This window comes from Gymnoscopelus braueri (assembly GCF_963280865.1).
Source record: "Gymnoscopelus braueri genome assembly, chromosome: 23".
NCBI lineage: Eukaryota > Metazoa > Chordata > Actinopteri > Myctophiformes > Myctophidae > Gymnoscopelus > Gymnoscopelus braueri.
The window spans coordinates 14,586,624-14,607,714 of NC_137625.1; the positions used below are offsets into that span (position 1 = coordinate 14,586,624).

General features: G+C 41.5%; 2 protein-coding genes across 2 annotated transcripts; both read right to left on the minus strand.

Moving 5' to 3' along the window:
• Positions 1–531: 531 nt before the first annotated feature.
• On the minus strand, positions 532–9,387 carry LOC308079997 (uncharacterized protein). Its single transcript, XM_080421677.1, has 3 exons — positions 9,105–9,387; positions 6,476–6,713; positions 532–3,381 (listed from the first exon to the last, which is right to left on the minus strand). Exons 1-3 carry the CDS (start codon positions 9,286–9,288, stop codon positions 3,075–3,077), a joined length of 729 nt encoding a protein of 242 aa, XP_080277803.1. The 5' UTR covers positions 9,289–9,387; the 3' UTR covers positions 532–3,074.
• Positions 9,388–13,771: 4,384 nt separating this feature from the next.
• LOC308079477 (C-C chemokine receptor type 4-like) lies at positions 13,772–18,330 on the minus strand. Its single transcript, XM_080420995.1, has 2 exons — positions 18,193–18,330; positions 13,772–16,916 (listed from the first exon to the last, which is right to left on the minus strand). The coding sequence occupies exons 1-2, from the start codon at positions 18,240–18,242 to the stop codon at positions 15,959–15,961; spliced, it is 1,008 nt and encodes a 335-aa protein (XP_080277121.1). The 5' UTR covers positions 18,243–18,330; the 3' UTR covers positions 13,772–15,958.
• Between the last annotated feature and the right edge of the window lie 2,761 nt (positions 18,331–21,091).

Genomic DNA, 21,091 nt, shown 5'->3' on the forward strand with positions numbered 1-21,091 from the left:
GTACTCAAGATATTTTACTTAAGAAAAAGCAGCAATATCACAATATAAAAATACTCTGTTACAAGTAAAAGGCCTGTGTTCAAAATGTTACTTGAGTAAAAGTACACAAGTATTGCCATCAAAATATATGTAAAAGCACCAAAAGTTAAAGTACTAAAATGTTTGAAAATAGCACATCTACAAGCTCACAACGCGTCGCAAAGCTTGTAGATCGGCTATTTTCAAATAGCCTAGTATGTATAAAATATGGCTGAAGTGGTTAATGTATGTTTTATAATATGATTTATATCTGGAAAGTAACTAAAGTTTTCAAATAATAGTGGAGTAAAGGTACAATATCTGCCTCTGAGATGTAGTGGAGTAGAAGTAAAAGTACTTAAAACTGGAAATACTCTAGTAAAGTAAAAAAAATACCTCAACATTTTACTTAAGTACAGTACTTGAGTAAATGTACTTAGTTACTTTACACCACTGGTTATTTCAAAGAAATAAAGTATAAAAGGAAAAAAATACACTGGTCATATGGCTGAACTGTAACTTTTTCAACACATTTTTATTTTTCACAACCATTGCACATAAATGTGTGGTGGAGACCACTTCTCTCAATATCGTTTTTAGTTGTGTCTGCTACACTGGAAATTACACGGGTCTGCAGGTCTGATCTAATTACAAAAACACACAACCATGAATTGTTTTTTATAGTCTGCAGCCCTCAAGGTGCCATTTGCTTCCTCTCTTATGCTTGGGTTGGCAGGGTTAGTGATGTGGAAAGTTTTTCTTAAAAAGTGTGCCCATCATTCAGGTGGGCTGATTGTGGATTCTCCGTCACAATCAACTACCAGTAGAGAGCAAGAGAACACTTCATTACAAATGTGTAAGGAATAATTTGACTGTAGAACAGGTTTTCATGCCATTTTCACAAACAAAAAAAAGGGAGATCTACAAGCTCATAGGTGCCACGCTATGAGCTTGTATATCTGCTATTTACACATGAATTCATGTGTAAAGAATATTTTGACTGAAGAACAATCGGTTTTCATGCCAGGCAGGTATGTGTCTGAGTAATTTTTATCAAGTGACTAAAACAAGATCACAAATCAACTGCTGGTAGAACGGTTAGAAGTGTTTGTGCTATTTTGACAAACACGGGTGGTGGTATCGTATACAGAAAATGAAATTTGAAAGACATCAGAAATGTCACTGTATTTAACCCATTAAGACCGGGAACGCATCTGTCATTTTAGATTTCTTTCTCTACAAGCTCGTAGCGCGGCACAAGCTTGTAGATCTGCATTTTCTTTTTATCGTGAAAGTTTGTGCAAATCTTTGAATATATATATTTGTTTTTTTAAAGCAAACTCAAATATTTGCTTCTGGGGGTCCCTGGAACAACATATTTTGAGATGGTCCGCGGCCAAAATAAATGAAAGACATGAAAAAAGTTTGAGAACCACTGATATTATAGCAACATAAGTTTAAAAGAAAAACTGTCAGGATTTAGAAGACATTTGTAGAATCCCCAGAAGCAAAGAATTGAGTTAAAATGTTCCCTTACAAGAATATATACATATGATTTGGACACATTTTCATTTTTCTTTTCAAAAATAGCTTGTATATCTGCTATTTTTGAATAGCCAAAGAAATCTAAAAATGACAGATGCTTTCCTGGTCTTAAAAGAGTTAACCACTTTCAACATGGCATCAGAATTTTGGTCATGTCAACATACAAAAAAACGAATGTTTATTTAGTTAGCCAAAAACAAAATGGCCAATCTACAAGCTTATAATCCCACTGTAAACTTGTAAATAGGCTCGTTTTGTGCGACACTTTAGTATGATGAAGAATAAAATAGGGCTTAAGTGGTTAACATAAGATATTATTATTATTGTAGGCTACTTGTAGACTAGAGCGTGTTTTGTTGTACATTTTGCTAGAATGGCTGCTGTCTGTCAGTTCATCCCTTTTTTATTTTCCACATCATTGGAGCTTCAGGCTTGGGCAAAGGATTTGGCAGACTGTGGCGCCCTCTTCAGTCCAAACAGAGTGCAGTCACTGTGTCACAACTTCTCACATGAGCAATCTGGGAACCCATTCAGTAAATAATAGAAAGTTTTTTCACCCTTTGTTTTTGCCTCTGGGGGCACCACCTCCTTTTTTGTGTAGAAACAGGAACTGGGTTTGGCTCCTCCCCTTTCCTAGTTCACTTCTTCCCGGGTGCTTCTGCGTTTATTCCTACTAACACCACCACTACATGCTTAAGGCAGTGCACGGTGCTGAATCTGTCTTGATTAATCTTGTCGACATTACACATGAGCAGTGTTTCATCATCACTACTTTGGTCTAAAGTCGTGCAGTCGTTCTCAAAGTGGTGTCTGGGGACCCCCAGGGGTCCATGAGAAGGTTCCGGTATAGCATCAAAATCTGTTTAACTACGCAGCTGTTTGAAAATAGCTGATCTACAAGTTCACATTCCATCGCATCGTGACACATTGTCAGCTTGTAGATCTGCAATAAATAAAAAAAAACGCGGGGGGGGGAAATAGCAGACGTAGTATGGAGTTCACTGGCACAACATTCCGACCGGGGTCCGCGCCCAAATACATATTAATTTGGGGGCCCTTGAGATGAAGAAGTCGTCTGAGAACCAGTTAACACATTGATTGCCAAGATCGCATTGATGCGTTCTTTCATTTTTGGGGGAAAATTCCACAAGGGGCGACCTAACACAGCTTTGGAATGATCGATCGTCACTCAGAGAAGTAGAATGTGGATGTGACGTCGTTCCAAAAAAAACAGGAAGCCACCCGCCTCCTGTTTGGGATTTTCAGAAAAACAGGTGTAACTCAGTTTCTTTTTTTTGCATTGAAAACCACTAGTTTTCAGCGGGCCGAAGCCCCAAAATGGCGGATCGCGGTTCGAACGTTGTCGTTCCTATGGATACACAGATCCCTCCGCTAACCCACGGGGACTATTTTGTTTGTGTTTTTGGGACACAATGTCGGTTCTATGGCGTTTCAAATAGAAAAAAGGGGATAGAAAACTATGTTTAATATCTTGGCAATCAATGTGTTAATCACCCTTCGAACAGAGAGAGGCCTACAGGACGGTCACGGACCGGGACGTTTGCAGTGGCCGCCGCCAACGACATGATAAACTGACGTTTTTCTTCCTCCGTCGGAGGCGGAGGAAGAAGTCTCGAGGGAACCTTCTTCTTTGCCCGTTTTCCATAAAGATTGATGTCGGCGAGCCGTGCAGCCCTCACTCCTTTCATGTGGCACATATCATCAATGCAGGCTGCTTCTCGAGCATCGTCCACCGCCCTTACAATGTGCTCCATCTTGAATAAGAGAGCTCCGATGTGCAAGCAGGACTCTTTAAGTCTGGGGGACAAGAAACACGATAACACATAATCAGTTCTACATGTCAAAACAAGCCTCAGTTACAGTGGTGGGAAAAGTACTCAAATTTTTTACTCAAGTAAAAGTATCAATACTGCAGTGTAGAAATACTCTATTACAAGTAAAAGTCCGGTAATCAAAATGTACTTGAGCACAAAAGTACAAAAGTATTGGCATCAAAATATACTTAAAGTACCAAAAGTAAAAGTACTCATTATGCAGAATGTCCAATTTCACAAGTTTAACATGTATAAAAATCTTTTGAAAATAGCAAATCTCCAAGCTCACAATGCGACGCATTGTGAGCTTGGAGATCGTCTATTTTCAAATGTCCTAAATGTATGTAGGGCTGAAGTGGTTCATGCATGTTTTGTAATAATCTAAATCTGCAAAATAACTAGTAACTAAAGCTGTGAAATAATTGCATTGGAGTAGAAGTACAATATTTGCCTCCGAGATGTACTGGAGTAAAAGTATTGAAAATGGGAAATACTCCAGTAAAGTAAAAAAAATCCTCAAAATTCAGATTCCTTTATTTACCATTGTGTAATACACATAGGAATTTGTTTTGGCAATGCATGATTGTGTTTCAATCTTTTTTCACATATAACATAAATAACAACAAACACAAAACAACACCGTGCAAGAAAATAGATAATATAAAGTGCTATAGTGGACAGTAGTGCAATGTCATTGCCAGTGTCAGGTTTCAGGTTTCAGTGACCCTTGGGGGCGGGGGAGAAGGGAAGCCAGACTCATTGAGCAGCCTGGCAGCTGAGGGGAAGAAGCTTAGTCTGTGGCGTGCTGTGGTGGCCTTCAGCAGCCGCATCCTTCTCCCAGAGGGAAGCAGGGTGAGGAGGCCGTGGCCAGGGTGGGAGGGGTCAGCCATGATCTTTCTTGCCCTCCTCAGCGCCCTGGAGTCGTGCAGGGACTTGAGGGAGGGCAGGGGACAGCCAATCACCCTCTCTGCGGAACGGATCACCCGCTGCAGCTTGACGAGATCTTTTGCAGCTGCAGCGGGGAACCAGGTGATGATGGAGTGGGTGAGGATGGACTCGATGATGGCCGTATAAAAACGGGTCATCATAGCCCTCGACAGTCTGTACTTCCTCAGCTGCCTGAGGAAGAACAGTCTCTGCTGTGCCTTTTTCAGAAGGGTCATGATGTTCAGTTCCCACTTCAGGTCCTGGGAGATGGTAATGCCCAGGAACTTAAAGGACTCAACAGAGTTCACCAGGGTGTCTCCCAGCATGATGGGAGGGGGAGGGGCTGCTTTCCTCCGGAAATCCACCACCGTCTCCACTGTCTTTTGGGCATTTAGCTCCAGATTGTTGCTGCTGCACCAACTACGCAGCCGCTCGATCTCCCTCCTGTAGGCTGACTCGTCCTCCTTGGAGATCAGGCCCACCAAGGTGGTGTCGTCGGCAAACTTGAGGAGCTTGACCGACGGGTGGAGGGAAACACAGCTGTTGGTGTACAGGGAGAACAGTAGAGGGGACAGGACACAGCCCTGCGGGGAACCGGTGCTGGTGGACCTGGAGCTGGAAATGCTCTTCCCCAGCTTCACACGCTGAGACCTGTTGGTAAGAAAATCCGTAATCCACCTGCAGGTGGAGGCAGGCACTTGCAGCAGGGACAGCTGGTGCTCCAGGATGGATGGTTGGATAGTGTTGAAGGCCGAACTGAAGTCGACAAACAGGATCCTGGCATAGTTGCCGGCAGAGTCCAGATGGTGTAGGGCGTAGTGCAGCGCCATGTTCACGGCGTCCTCCGTGGATCGATTTGCTCTGTACGCGAACTGCAACGGGTCCAGCACAGGATCGGTGATGCGCTTCAGATGAGCCAGGACAAGGCGCTCCAGTACCTTCATGACCACAGAGGTCAGGGCGACGGGTCTGTAGTCATTTAGGCCTGTGACCTTGGCCTTCTTGGGGACGGGGATGATGGTTGAGGCCTTGAAGCATGCTGGGACATGACACAGCTCCAGTGAGGCGTTGAAGATGTTGGTGAACACCGGGGCGAGCTGGTCAGCGCAGTGCTTCAGGACGGAGGGGGAGACAGAATCCGGGCCGGGCGCCTTCCGGGGGTTCTGGCTCCCGAACAGCAGTTTCACCTCTCTCTCCGAGACAGAGAGAGGGGGTGGGGGGGGGGAGGAGGGGGGCCCACTAGGGTACGGAGGTAGTGGTTGTGGCTGGGGGGGTGGAGGGAGAGGGCGGGAGGGAACCTCTCTTTCAAATCTGCAGTAGAACTCATTGAGCTCGTTCGCCAGGGGGAGATTATCGGGCGCTTGTGGCGACTTTGGTTTATAGTTAGTGATGGTCTTGAGGCCTTTCCAGACCGAGGAGGAGTTCCCCTCAGAGAGCTGTTGCTGCAGCTTCTCTGAAAAGCGATGTTTCGCCTCCCTCACTGCTTTGGCAAACCCGTACTTAAAAAAGTGTACTTAAGTACCGAACTTGAGTTACTTTACACCACTGCTCAGTTATTGTGCAATTATCCACAACATTTATGTCCTACCTGAGATTACATCGAACACTTGGCCATATTGTGCGTATGGGCTTCAGGTAGTACTACTTGTCAACCAGCACACAGGGCCTGCAGTTCTCAATATATTTCAATATATTTCTTAATATATTTTTCAAATATAAAAATATATTTCAATATATTTCTCAATATATTTTTCAAATATAAAAAAGCAGAAATAGCAGATCTACAAGCTTACGTTTGTGACGCGTTGTAAGCTTGTAGATCTGCTATTTCTGCTATTTTTACATGTATAAAATTATTAAATATGTCAATGATTTCTTTGTATATTTCAGTTATTTGTCATATCTGCCCTGTGCAATTTTTGATTACGAAGTCTAAAAGGCTTCATATTATGTTCCAATGCTCAATGGCCAAACACACAATTAAATCGTTAAGCGCAATTATTTGAGTGACAATTAATTGTCAACTTCAATGGTTAAAATAACCATTGACTGGTTAAAATAACATTACATTGCATTCGGAAGTTCCGGATTGCAGCTTTTAAGTAGAACCTCCAACAACATGTTGAAATGCTATGCATTGCATTGCGTACCCGGCCGTGCAGTCGCAGTGAGCTGTCACAATGGCGCCCGACTTGCTGACAGCCACCCAGGGCTGGTGTGGAGGCTGGGTGACATCATGGGATGACGGTCCAACATCTGCACGAAGGACCATGGAGCTGGCACGTTGTTCAGGCTTCATGTGGTACACCGTCTGAACCTGGCCCGACTTCCACAACTTGACGGACGCCAGCTCTCGCCATAGTTTCATTGACTCCTTCGTGTGGATACCTAAAACCAAACAAAATATATATATATATTGGACTCATTGCCAGCGACATGTAATCAGTGGTGGAAAGTAACTAAGTACATTTACTCAAGTACTGTACTTAAGTTAAATTTTGAGAAATGTTTTACTTTAATGGAGTATTTCCAATTTTCAGTACTTTTGCTTTTTCGCCACTACATCTCAGAGGCACATATTATACTTTTAATCGACTACAATGATATGAAAACTGTAGTTACTAGTTACTTTGTAGATTTTGATTATTATTACAAAACATGCATTATACCCACTTCAGCTTTGATTGATTGAATATTGATTGATTGATTGAATACTTTATTTAGAAGTTTGCAGAAAAAAAAGCACATGAAAGAACAGTTTGAATACAAGGTCAACTAAATAGGATTAAAAAGACCATGAAAGCCTATTGGCTTGTTTCAAATGAGGTCCTTACATACTCAATACATAGTGACATTAAATGACAGACAGATATACACTACTATGCAGAACATCATATAAACAGTTTAGAATTGGAAAATAAGAAACTAAAATATGTACAGTAAGTCAATTATACATTTCGGCCATTTGAAAATAGCCGATATACAAGCTCACAGTGAGCTTGTAGATCTGCCATTTTCAAATGATTCAATTGTATACATTTTGAACTTGGGGAAATGGGACATTCTGCATAATGAGTACTTTACACTTTTGGTACTTTTAAGTACAATTATGATGCCAAAATAATATAAAAATGTATTAAAATAAATAGTTGTGAACTTGAAGATTGGCTATTTGTGTTTGACACTCTGCACTGTCATCAGAGCTTTTTAATAGCAGCCATATAGACATGAAATAGTTGGGTAACGACCATACTGTACTGTAGGTTTAACAACGGGTAGTATCGATGGTCTTCCCTGGCTCTTAGAAGGAAGCAACATGTCACCCTGTTTACATACAAGGCACTACTTGGCAAACAGCCCCTGTATTTGACAAAACTGTTAGAGCCCAATACCTCAAGTCATGGTACCAGATCTCAAGATAATAACATTTTGCTGAAGGTGCCTACAAGCAATACTAAACTGGGAGATACAGCCTTCAGTGTATATGCTCCATATATATGGAACAAATGTCAAGAAAAACTGAAGTTAGATGCTATTTTTAAAAGATTTTTAGCTGACCTTATTTTGGAAGAAGATCTATGCACCTGCTTGGTGTAATATGTTTTTTAATGTATAACTTTTGCTACCTTTTTATTTTTATATGTACCTTTTTGTACACAGGGCACCATTGAAAAAGAGACCCTGGTCTCAATGTATTTCCCTGAAATAAAGGTTTAAATCAATCAATCAATCAATCAATCAAATGATACTCTGTTCTGAGTCTCTGTTCCATTTATTGTAACAAATTCTTTCCAGACAACATGCACATTACCAGCAACCTGACTCTATTTGACGAAACACAGCCTTAATTGGTAAAATAAACATGGCCTGTGTTTACCCTACTATTTCACGTCACAATCTGCTGTGGAAAAGGGCCTGTACGCTGACCTGTACTGTAGATATGAAGCAATTTGTTTATGATGGTAGATGTTGTGCCTCCCTTTGAAAACATGCATCGCATCGTCACTGCCGTCTAGTGGGGTTTCCCCAGAATTGAACTCCCTTTGTGACTGCAGTGTTATTTTGGTTTCTGAAGGTGACACTGAGCTCAGTGGTTCGAACACACACACACACACACACACACACACACACACACTTTCTACATTGCAGTATTGACACAAATGTGAGTATTTTTTCCACCACTGGATTTCAATGAATAAGCTATCTCCCATCGGAACCTCTCCCTCCGCTATATAGCTCCGAGATGAGGTTCCATGCAGCTCGGTGCCATTTGAGCAGGACATTTTCGAATATTTCCCACTATGCATGATTTTTTACCCTTTTCCACACATCGTATCCAAAAAGTAAAGCTTTTCTACACTGCTCTCAGATGTTTTAACTTATAGCGGAAAAGAAAATCGAATTGACAGGTTGAAACAAGCGTTTAAATAGCTTAAAATGTCAGCCTGTGGCCAGTCAATCCCCGTTCGCATCGCAGTACTGCTCCCGTAAAATTGCACTGGGAAACATGGCCACAGGCTGACATTTTAAGCGATGTAAACGCTTGTTTAAACCCGTCAGTTAGATTTTCTTTGCCGCTAAAAGTAAAAACATCGGAGAGCAGTGCAGAAAACCTCTACTTTTTGGATACGATGTGCGGAAAAGGGCAAGAATCATGCACAGCGGAAAATATTCGAAAATGTCCTGCTCAAACGGCACCGAGCTGCGTGGGACCTCATCTCGGAGCGGTAGCGGAGGGAGAGGTTCCAAATGGGGCTATTAATAAACGTAAGTACTAACCAGGAGTGTTGGTCAGGTAAAACCTGATGTCTCCAAACCCAACAGGAGGCCAGTGTTTAGGACTGGCCCTCCACACATCTTCACTCAGTGTGTATGGACAGTCAGTCAGTCCACTAAGGGTTAACTTCTCTTTATAGAGCTCTAGATCACATGGCTGGAGCGCAGAAATGTAATCCGTTGACATGACGATATATATGTACAAAGAAAAAATAAATAGTCTAACAATGTATGAATTCAATCCACGTTTAGATGCAAATCCCGTCGGCGCCTCTTTGTGTTTATGTGTGGCGCCAACAGAATGGCGCGTTATTTGTGCGTAGACAAAATCAAAGGAATCTCTTTGACTATGTTGCAGATCAGATCCGGTCTAGAGCGGATATGAAAACGGCATGTGCGTGCGCATCAGGGGTGTGCACTGTGCATGTATGTTTGCGTGCAAATGACCGGATACAGTAGGCGTGGCTCTACACCGGATCAGAGCACTGACTGAGCCGTAAAGAGAAACCAGGCTTTTCCACGTGCTGTGGAAAACCTGTTGGCGACGCCCACATTAACATGCGTCACATTCCATGTGGATAGCAGCACTGCGCAGGCGCTGGCACTGTCTGCCCAGGACATTGGTTCTCAAACTGGGGTCCGGGGACCCCCGGGGGTCCTCCTTGGCTGGGTGCCAGGGGGTAGGGTGACCAGATGTCCCCCTTTGCGTGGGACAGTCCCACATTTCCATGACTTTTCAGGCGTCCCACAAATTGAGACACTGTCCCACATTGTGACTGGCACTCTGGCAGGCTCCAGTGTACACTAATAAATCAATGCGCAGGTGTTGAGAGCAGGTGCGCTGATTGTTGCTGACGCTCTTAACATGAGCACACAGCAAACTAGACTGGACCACACTGGACACAGCACTGCTCAAGCAGCACATGAATACATACATTATAGGCAGTGGTGTAAAGTAACTAAGTACATTTTCTTAAGTACTGTACTTAATACTTTTGAGGAATTTTTACTTTTAGGAGTATTTCCCATTTCTGGTACTTTTACTTCTACTCCACTACTTCTCAGAGGCAAATATTGTACTTTTACTCCACTACAATTGTTTGAAAACTATAGTTACTAGTTACTTTTCAGATATTAATTATGATATTATGAAACATACATTAACCACTTTAGCCCTATTTTACACCTAGGCTATTTGAAAATAGCAGATCTACAAGCTCACAACGCGTCGCATCGCGACGTGTTGTTTTCAAACATTTTAGTACTTTTACTTTTGGTACTTTAAGTACATTTTGATGCCAATACTTTTGTACTTTGTAACGGAGTACTTCTACATTGCATCGTTGCAGTATCGGTACTTTTACTTAAGTAAAACATTTGAGTACTTTTTCCACCACTGATTATAGGTTAGGCTATGCTTTTATTGAACAATGCAGTCACAGACACATTTATTTTGTTGAGAGACAATGTTCAAAGGAACCGCTGCAGCATCGTTGATCTAAACAAAAGCAAAATAGGAGTAGTCTACTACCAGGGGTCATCACCATGCCAGCTTGTGATGGACATATTTTATTTTTGTCATGGACATACAAAACAAATGGTAAATAATTTTGACCAGAAACCCAAATGACTAGCCCTAAATGTCATATGCCATAGTGTCTATGCCAGTGTGCTACACATTTTAAAACTATAGAGCTAGTATTTCTCTTTAAACACTAGTGCCACAAACACTGAGCCAGAACAGAAGGGCCCCCTCTGGGGCCCCAACAGACTCATTGAGGGCATGAGATCTATTCGTTTTTTAAGTCTGACGTCATTTTGTAGTCCGACGTCACGTCCGGGTCCAAAAGGCACCAGCGCCGTCCACTCTTCATTGTAAACAAACATGTTGGAACCCGTAAATCTTTTTACAATAACCTCCTTTTTCAGAAATGAACCATTGAGGGTTAATAAGGGTCTTAATGCTAATATCATAGACAGTAAAAAGTAGGCTAATATATATATTTATATTTATTTATTATTAACATTATAATATTTTTTTTAATATATGTATGTATATAGATATATATATATATATATATGTATTTTTCCTCTTCTCTTTGTCATTGCCAGGAAAGCGGTAGAATGACACTTTTGTCGTTGTTTTAGTCTGTTAAAACAGCGAGGGACACACACTGCGCATATTGGGAAAATACACACTTGGACCCGGAAGTTATTCTGGCGGGCGCAACGTCACGGCTTAACAACCGAATTTAGCCACAGTCCAGACGAGGGAAGCACGTACATCCCAACATGTGGGGTCTGTCTACCTTTTCTATCCCAATAACCAAATGTGTCCACATGTTTCTAAATATGCTGCAACAGGGTTGCGCTCATCACCACATCTGATATTACTCCTGTGTTCACTGATTCGAGGGCTCTACTAGTCTTACTGTAAGCTAGTCCACAAGGGCATCTATAGCCACTGTCTTTTCATCTTATGACAATTGTATATGGTAAAAATGGTTGAAATTTCAGTTCCTTAGTTTATTTATTTTTCTCAGTTCTGTCTGCTGGAAATGTCTAGTCAAATGATTTGTGGTTTGTCCACAAGTGTCACTGTGCAGTTCTCGTCGATGAGACAAATACTTAAAATTCTGATGACATCGCAGTTCCATGTATGGTACACAAATACATATGGCTGAGATTTCAGTTCCTTATTTATTTTTCTCAGTTCTCTGTCTGCTGGAAAGGTCTAGTCAAATGATTTGTGGTTTGTCAGAAAGTGTCTTTCCAAGTTCCCTTTCTTCACCATCACTGCATAGTTGTTGCAATTCATCTTTCGTCTTTTGTCTCGTGACATCTGTTCCCAAAATCGTACTGATGTCTTGTCTCATTAGTTGTGGTTGAAAAATAGTAGTAGCTTAGCGTGGCCACTAGCCAAAATCAATAATATATCAGTATTCTGATATTAACCTGTGGGCCGCATTAAGTGAAGGTGGGGGCCGCATGTGGCCCCCGGGCTGCCAGTTGCCCATGTATGATGTAGAGCAAAATGGTCACTATGTGAAGGTATATATGTTGACCTGAACAGCTGGAGATCAGATCTTGTTATCAGATGACACTTAGGTCAGAGGGTTTGGCTTATTACTCTCATCATTCTTGTCTGTTCTTGTTTGCTGGAGCCCCCCACACTCGGAGCCCCCCACCTCACATCTAAAATACACTTTTTGGCTAGAAAAATCTGATCAATAGACAAATTGACCAGATCTGTAGAGGGCCCAGTGGAGTAACTATTATTTTCTTCCTTCCGGTGAAATATTATCTTGATAAGAACAATTATACCTTCATCGTTCTTTTTGCTTATAGAATCTGCACACATGTCTGTCTTGTGTCTGTGTCTTACTTCATGTGTGAGAGAGAGAGAGAGAGAGAGAGAGAGAGAGAGAGAGAGAGAGAGAGAGAGAGAGAGAGAGAGAGGGTATTATTATAACAATAGATCTGCATATGAAGACTGTGAAGACAGATTGTGCAAACACAATCAAAGACTTATTGATATTGCCTCCTCTTAATTAGGCATACAAGTTACAAGTTATAAGTTACATATACAGACCGTTGATCTAATGACAGAATAGGCTATTTCTAGTGAAAATTACTTTACTGCCAAACTACAATGGAGCAACAGAACCATGGTGTGAGCTTGTAGATCCGCTATTTTCGGTGCGCGACCCTGTCGTACGACAAAGTATAAATACTTCCAAGTGTTGAAAGTATTTTTGAGCCACACACGGAGGAACACGATTTGCGTCAGACCTCAGACCTGCATGTAGGCTACGTCATAACTTTGCTCAGTGGCGCATGCTTAAAAAGAACTATCATCCTGTACCATCGCAGTGTTGATAGCTTGTAAATCTGTTATTTTTGCACATGGGACGACCTTGTGCGCAGCTCTGCAGAGCAGCTGTCTGCTGGACAGAGAGACTAGTTCACAACATGACGCTCGTTTTCACAGGCCGCAAGTCATGGCGCAAGTTATTCCTGTTTTTTTAAATGTCTCCATTTAAATCTCCGGATTTCAAATATAAAGTGCTGATCCCACGGCCACGGATGTAACAAGTTAAAACGCCTGGGTCTAAGGACCCGTATCTTCCATATTGTTCAATAAAAAGCATTTTAATCCGATTGGTGGCCATTTTCTCAAAATTTCCTTCATCTGCTTTCAACTACGTGACCCTATCGGGTTGGAGGTGTACTGCACTCTGATACATTATAACTATGAGAAAATGGCCGGCGATCGGATTAAAATGCTTTTTATTGAACAATATGGAAGATACGGGACCCAAGTGTTTCAACTTGTTACATCCGTGGCCGTGTGGTCAGCACTTTACATTTGAAATCCGAACGTTTATGTACAAATTGAGATGGAGAAATGGAGACATTTCATAAAACAGGAACAGTTGCGCCATAACTGTCATGACATGACAGTCATGTTTCAGTGTTACACAGTGTCAGACACACCGCAGCACAGTATTTGCCAGGCCTTACTCATAAAGAGATCCTGCGTCCGCCACTGCTTAGTATATTAAAGTTATACTAACTAAAAAATGTAATGTTTCAAAACAAAACTGCACTGATGGTAAAGGTTCATGGATATTACGAAATAATCAGTTCCAGGTACAAGAAGAGAAAAAAAAATAAAAGTGGCTTTTTATTATGAGTAACAAAACTAAACTACAGTATACGATGGAAAATACATTTACTGAAGACAGCTGACCACGCCTGAAACATAGCCTGGGATCCAGACTGATTGCTAAGTTCGGCGTTTCGTAGCGAAGTGAGGAAAAGACGAACGTAGCGAATCAGTCTGGATTCTAGAGCTACCTGAAACACAGATGTTATTAAAGTCCAGATAGAAAACCATATCTTTGGACATGCCAAACTGTTAAAAACACAGTGAAGTCAAAATGAAAATGAAAGTACATTAATTAATTAATTTAGTTAATTTATAGAATTGATGCATTCAATTTGTTTTAACGCAATTGAATCCACACAATGTCTAGCATAATCAAATATTAATTCCATCATTCATATAAGCATCAGATCACAGATCACTTCTCATCCATTTCAATGAATCTCGCTCACTCACTATAATTTCTACACCTCTTCCAGTTCCCCCTTTCTGATTCCTATATCCCCTTGCGCCACTGTCACTGCTGCACAAACAGCCCCATGCCCCATCTCTCAAGACCTATGCTGAGTACAATCCAAACACATGATTAACCATAATACAGTATGGTCATAAAACAATCAAATAAAACAAAATAATGTATCACATTCTTGATTATTTCTTCAGGATGAAAAAAGTTATAGTAAGGAGAATACATATTCATAGTCCCAAAGTACAAAGAATAATAAAAAAATAAATAAAAAATCAACAATAATTCACATTTTGTCAAAATCATAGTACACGATTAAAATGAGTTCCCATGATTACTATCACACTTAAGCATAATTGATAATTGGTTCTACAATATAACACAACCAAATTAAAGATTAGATGCAGATTATATTCTCATCTATTTCTTTGTTTCTTCATCCTCCTGTGCCACTTCACTGTGTGTGTGTGTGTGTGTGTGTGTGTGTGTGTGTGTGTGTGTGTGTGTGTGTGTGTGTGTGTGTGTGTGTGTGTGTGTGTGTGTGTGTGTGTGTGTGTGTGTGTGTGTGTGTGTGTGTGTGTGTGTGTTTGTACAAGGCATTCTTGTACTTCTGTTTATGTGGACATAAATACATATTTCAAATGTGTGTGCGTGTGCGTGTGTGTGTGTGTGTGTGTGTGTGTGTGTGTGTGTGTGTGTGTGTGTGTGTGTGCGCGTGTGCGTGCTCGCATATAGCAGTAACATCCTGTCACTTTTTCACAAGTCATTTTAGCAACACAAGCCTTACACACGGCATTATGCAGTTAAGTTTGATTTGTTCTTCATTATTGTACAGTAAGCTTATGAGCAAGGTTTATGAGCACATGTGCTATACTCTTTCCTATTAATTATTCTCTTCTTTGACTATCATTTAGTAGGCCTAATAGGGAGAATTAGAGACCTCATGCACCTGACCTGCGCCACGTCTTTCAATAAGAGAAAAAGACACAGGCTGGTAAAACCAGACAAGACTGTCTCCATCTCCATTCAACCTAAGTTTCACAAACATAAGGCCATAAACACAGATGGTTATTTAGCAGACAGAGAGACTGACATGCCCAGAATTCTTTACTAAATTAATCAGAAGACATTTGCCTCTACTTCACACATTTTGATTGATTGACCCGCACCGCACTCAGAACCACAGTGGAAAGTTGGTCTAATAGTCATGTGATGAAGAAAGATCTGTACAAATTTTCATATTCCATCCCGATTGGCTAACATTGGCTTTTTGAACAAAATGCCTAAAAGCATGAACGCAGCGTGCGATTTCCGTGCAAATTTGCACGCACATTAGGCCGAGGAAGAAATGAGACCCAATTTTTGGCTAACATTGGCTTTTGAACAAAATGCCTCAAATCATAAACGCAGCGTCCGATTGCCGTTAAACTTTGCACACACATTCCCACTAGGCAGAGGAAGAAATGTCACCATTTTCACATTCCTATCCCGTTATAGCGCCACCAGGAGGCTGATTTTTCCAAGACACATTTATTTATATTACTCCTACGATTTTTTTTTACCAAACATCACGCAAATTGGTACACATTATCTATATAGTCAAGTGATCAAGACGGATCTGTATTTTTCATATTCCATCCTGATTGGCCGAATCCCGAACAGTGCTGGCCCACAATAATCTACCGGACCTGGCGGAGACCTGTGCTCCGAGGAGCACTTTTTCTAGTTCTTCCTGAACCTCTCCCCTAATAAAAAATACAGGAGAGGGTTCAGACAGCTGTGAGAGTAAGCAATGGCCTCTGTGATTTGTAAAGTCAATTTGATTGCCTTGCTGCTGTTACATTCTGTATAGACATCAAGCAACTCCAAAGCTTTGAAGAATGAAGCAACATTATAGGGTGTCCAGCAGCAAAAAAACACAGCTACAACAACAAGAACAAAACGGAGTGCACTTTGGTTCGTTCGGTTGATTAGGAGCGCAGAAATGATCCTGGTGTAGCAAAAAAACATGATGGCCATCGGAATCAGTAAGCCTAGAATGTTCATTTTGAAAAGGCCGAAGATAGCCCAGAAGTGCCTTTCGTATGGTGTGGCACCATTCTCAGCGCCGATGTATAAGGGAGCACAGAATAGCAAAGTTTTGTTCGAATTTGGGGACTCCTGTACCTGAAGAAAAAGCAGTTCTGGAAAAGAGGAGAGAAATCCAGTAAACCATATAACAGCAGCTACAGTCATTCCAACAGAGAGTGTTCGTGTTTCTGGTACAGAAAATGTGTGCACTATAGCCAGGTACCAGTCAACACTCATCAGGATGATGAAAAAGATCCCGCAGTAAAAGCCAATAAGGTAAGCACCGAGGACCATCTTGCACATAGCATCCCCAAACAGCCACTGGTCCCGGGCTTGGTGGGCTAGGAAGGGAAGGGAGCACACTAGGAGAAGGTTAGCAATGGCCAGGTTGAGGAGGCCCACATCAGTCATGGTACGGATCCGCTCCCTAAATATTTTGATGAGGACAAAAACATTCCCTAGAAATCCCAGGACAAAGAAGAGAGAATAGAGCACTGGAAGAAAGTAGGATCCATGATCTTCATATTCACACGGGCCGAAGCCTCCTTCTTCGTAGTCGTAGTCGGCGTAGTCATAGTGAGAGGATTCAGTGGTCGTCATGGTAGATGATCTAAGAGAGTAATTGGAAAAGAGAAGGGGATTAGTTGCATTTTATAATAAAGGGCTTGAGTATTGTGTCAGTTTTTGAAAGAAAACATCATATCTTAAGATATGTGTAGAAAATATGATGGATTGTGCTTCAATAGTCTACATTTCTGCATAATGTTTTCATTTCAGATTGCTGTTTAAACTGATAGAAAGGAAAGGAGTTAAGTGTTATCATTGCATGGAGGCATATCAAAGAATTACACAAGCAGAGGAAGAATTACATTTATTAGGGTTACGGTTTATTCGAGGAAGCAGTAAAACCTCATGCTCAGTGCTTCAACCACAATAAATAAATACTCATTCACACATTCACACACACACACACACACACACACACACACACACACACACACACACACACACACACACACACACACACACACACACACACACACACACACACACACACACACACACACACACACACACACACACACACACACACACACACATGTTGTGTCCTATCAAAGAATTATTAAGCGAAACAAACAAAAAGAATAATCATACAAAAATCTTAACCACTGCTCACTGCTGGAGAATTTAACTCTGAGATGCTCTGAATAATTAAATCCCTGTATGACTTATCTTTTAGGAGAGAAGTCGAACAAAAGTTATGGCAAGTTGTAGCTAAGCAATATTTCAAAAATATAAAGAAAATCTTAAAGCGAAAAAGACTGGCTCCATCTCAATTCAACCTAAGTTTCACATACAGTAGGCTACATGAGGCCATACACCAATACACAGATGGTTATTTAATAGAGAGAGAGAATTCTTTACTAACTAAATTAATCAGAAGACATTTGCCACGACTTCACATGGGCTCAGGAGATTTATGTGATCCGATCTAGGCCAGTGGTTCTCAAAGTGTGGTCAGGGGACCACCAGACCAGGGTTCCTTGAGGGGGTTCCAATTGGACCCTTACAGGCAGTGGTGTAAAGTAACTAAGTACATTTACTCAAGTACTGTACTTAAGTACAATTTTTTACTTTACTAGAGTATTTCCAATTGTCTATACTTTTACTTCTACTCCACTACATCTCAGAGGCAAATATTGTACATTTACTCCACTACAATTATTTGAAAACTTTAGTTACTAGTTACTTTGCAGATATAAATGATTACATTATAAAACAAAAACATACATTAACCACTTTAGCCCTATTTTATACCTAGGCTATTTGAAAATAGCCTATCTACAATAAAAACAACAATAATAAAAACAAGGAGACTGTCTTACGTGGTAAATGCAGCAACATCCATAGTACTTCCCGAGTTCCCGTCAACCATAATGCTCGTCCAGATACACAAACGGAGGAAGAATTAGCACATTAAAGTAGGAGCGTCCGGCATGAAGCTGTTCTCACAGCAATCTGAGGGTTTACTCGAGGGAGTAGACCTAGTTATAACCTCAGAGACTCGTCAAACACAAAACACGCCTCCTGGCCTGCAAGTTCAGGCAAGTTCAGGCTATCTCTAAATGCCAAAATGTTAACATCTTGTGTTAATAACAGGATGGAGTGGGTGTTTAACGTGGCAAACAGCCAGCAACATATTTGTAAGGAAAGGAGTGCGATCTGGTTTACTTAAAAGGAAAATAACTCCAGGAAATTACATGAAATTTACGGGAAAGATGGACAATGGTTCCTGGACTCTCTGAGGATGTCCTCGTATGACCCATTGACCCTATACACCGCACTGCCAGTTAGTGTTGATTATAGCTTGTTAAGATATAGTTTGTTCTCCACCGCGCTCAAAATCACAGTGGAAAGCACTTATAATTTGGTCCATCTGGCTCTCATAGGGGTAACAGGAAATGTGGTAACCAAAACATTCTGGGCGCTCTAGTGAAAACTGTGCATCTTGGAATAGCGGGCACTAGGGAAATGTGGGCACCCGGAAGAGTGGGCACTTTGGGGGGAGGAGAATGGGCACTAGAGAGCAAGAAGACTGAGCACCGGGGGAAACTGGGCACTATCTATCTATCTATCTATATCTCTTCAGGGCTGCCAACACTCCTGTATCCTGCAGGATTCTCCTGGATTTTGACCACGTCTCCTGACAATCTCCTGGATTTGGTCTCAAACTCCCAAAATTCACCAGAACACAGGAAATTACATCTACTATGTCAAAAGGTTTCTGCGGGAGGAACCCCAGACCCCCCGGTTGGGGATTGTGGTCAGTGCAGGCAATCATACAGAGATATTAACTTTTAAGTAATGAATGGTTATTATTAAAGATGGGTCTTACATTCAGTCATCAAATTAATTTCTGTAGGCCTACTTTAAGCGGTTTAATGCGTGAAATTGTACCCATTGTCCAATGCTAGTACAGCAAGCCTGATAAAAGTCAATCAAACTCACACAAAAAGCATTGTTGTAAACCCTTTCCAGTGTATAGAATGTTTATTTTGCAATGTTGACATTGACAATGCAATGCAATGTTGGCAGCCCTGCAAAAAGTGTATTTTGGACGACGTGAGGTGGGGGGCTCCGAGTGTGGGGGGGGTCCAACAAACAAGAACATCTCTCTCTCTTGTCTCTGTCTGTCTCTCTCTTGTCTCTGTCTGTCTCTGTCTGTCTCTGTCTGTCTCTGTCTGTCTCTCTCTGTCTGTGTGTCTGTGTGTCTCTCTCTCTCTCTCTCTCTCTCTCTCTCTCTCTCTCTCTCTCTCTCTCTCTCTCTCTCTCTCTCTCTCTCTCTCTCTCTCTCTCTCTCTCTCTCTCTCTCTCTCTCTCTCTCTCTCTCTCTCTCTCTCTCTCTCTCTCTCTCTCTCTCACACACACACACACACACACACACACACACACACACACACACACACACACACACACACACACACACACACACACATGAAGTAAGACTCCACTGGGGCCTCTACAGATCTGGTCAATGGAATTTTTCTATTGACCAGATTTTTCTAGACAAAAAGTGTATTTTAGACGTGAGCTGGGGGGATCCCACAAACAAGAACAGACAAGAATGATGAGCCACACCCTCGGATAAGTTACATCTGGTTTGAAAGAAAACAGATCTTCAGTTCAGATCTGATCTCTACAGAGCCAGGTGTTCAGGTCAACACAAGCAGTAAATACCTTTAACATAAATACCTTGCCCTCAAGGCCCTCATATCTCATGAACTTTCCCACGACTGCTTATGGAGAGAGGATAATGTTGTGCATATTTGAGTTAATTTAAATGTTCACATCTCAGAATTATTCGACGCTGTCCAGAAATCTGGTTGTCTTGCCCTTGATAGTCCACGGTCATAGTAAGTGTGTGAACGCATGCCCTTGTGTAATTTATAAATAGTATTTTTGTTGCTTTATTGTAGTTCTTAAACTTTGGGGCATATTGCTTACAAAGAGGACTATTCAATTTATACATTTCCTTATAACTTGTATGACTAATTAAGAGGAGGCAATATCAATAATAGTCTTTGATTGTGTTTATTGCACAATCTGTCTTCACAGTCTTCATATGCAGATCTATTGTTATAATAATACCACCATTCTCTGTCTGTCTGTCTGTCTGTCTGTCTGTCTGTCTGTCTGTCTGTCTGTCTGTCTGTCTGTCTGTCTGTCTGTCTGTCTGTCTGTCTGTCTGTCTGTGTCTCTCTCTCTCTCTCTCTCTCTCTCTCTCTCTCTCTCTCTCTCTCTCTCTCTCTCTCTCTCACACACACACACACATGACGTAAGACACAGACACAAGACAGACATGTGTGCAGATTCTATAAGCAAAAAGAACGATGAAGGTATATTGTTCTTATCAAGATAATATTTCACCGGGAAAAAAAGAAAAGTTACTCCACTGGGCCCTCTACAGATTTGGTCAATGGAATTTTTCTATTGACCAGATTTTTCTAGCCAAAAAGTGTATTTTAGACGTGAGGTGGGGGGCTCTGAGTGTGGGGGGCTCCAGCAAACAGGGGCGTCACAGGGGGGGGGGTGTAAGTGGGACTGAGTTACTAGGGCCCAGGTAAGGGGGGCCTAATTTTTTTTTGTTTTAAAGAAAAACAATCATAGGGGGAATCTTTGTCCCCAGGGAATCTTTGTCCCCAGTGAATCTTTGTCCCCAGTGAATCTTTGTCCCCAGGGCCCAGAATTTGGTGCTACGTCCCTGCCAGCAAACAAGAACAGACA

What these genes read in the sequence shown, in the direction of transcription:
- LOC308079997 (XM_080421677.1), bottom strand. Translation starts at nt 9,288, where the DNA reads ATGTCAACGGATTACATTTCTGCGCTCCAGCCATGTGATCTAGAGCTC. An exon ending in TTACCTGACCAACACTCCTG is followed by an intron (nt 6,714 to 9,104) that starts GTTAGTACTTAC and finishes GTTTGGTTTTAG; the next exon opens with GTATCCACACGAAGGAGTCA. An exon ending in CACTGCGACTGCACGGCCGG is followed by an intron (nt 3,382 to 6,475) that starts GTACGCAATGCA and finishes CTTGTCCCCCAG; the next exon opens with ACTTAAAGAGTCCTGCTTGC.
- LOC308079477 (XM_080420995.1), bottom strand. Translation starts at nt 18,242, where the DNA reads ATGGTTGACGGGAACTCGGGAAGTACTATGGATGTTGCTGCATTTACC. An exon ending in GATGTTGCTGCATTTACCAC is followed by an intron (nt 16,917 to 18,192) that starts GTAAGACAGTCT and finishes TTACTCTCTTAG; the next exon opens with ATCATCTACCATGACGACCA.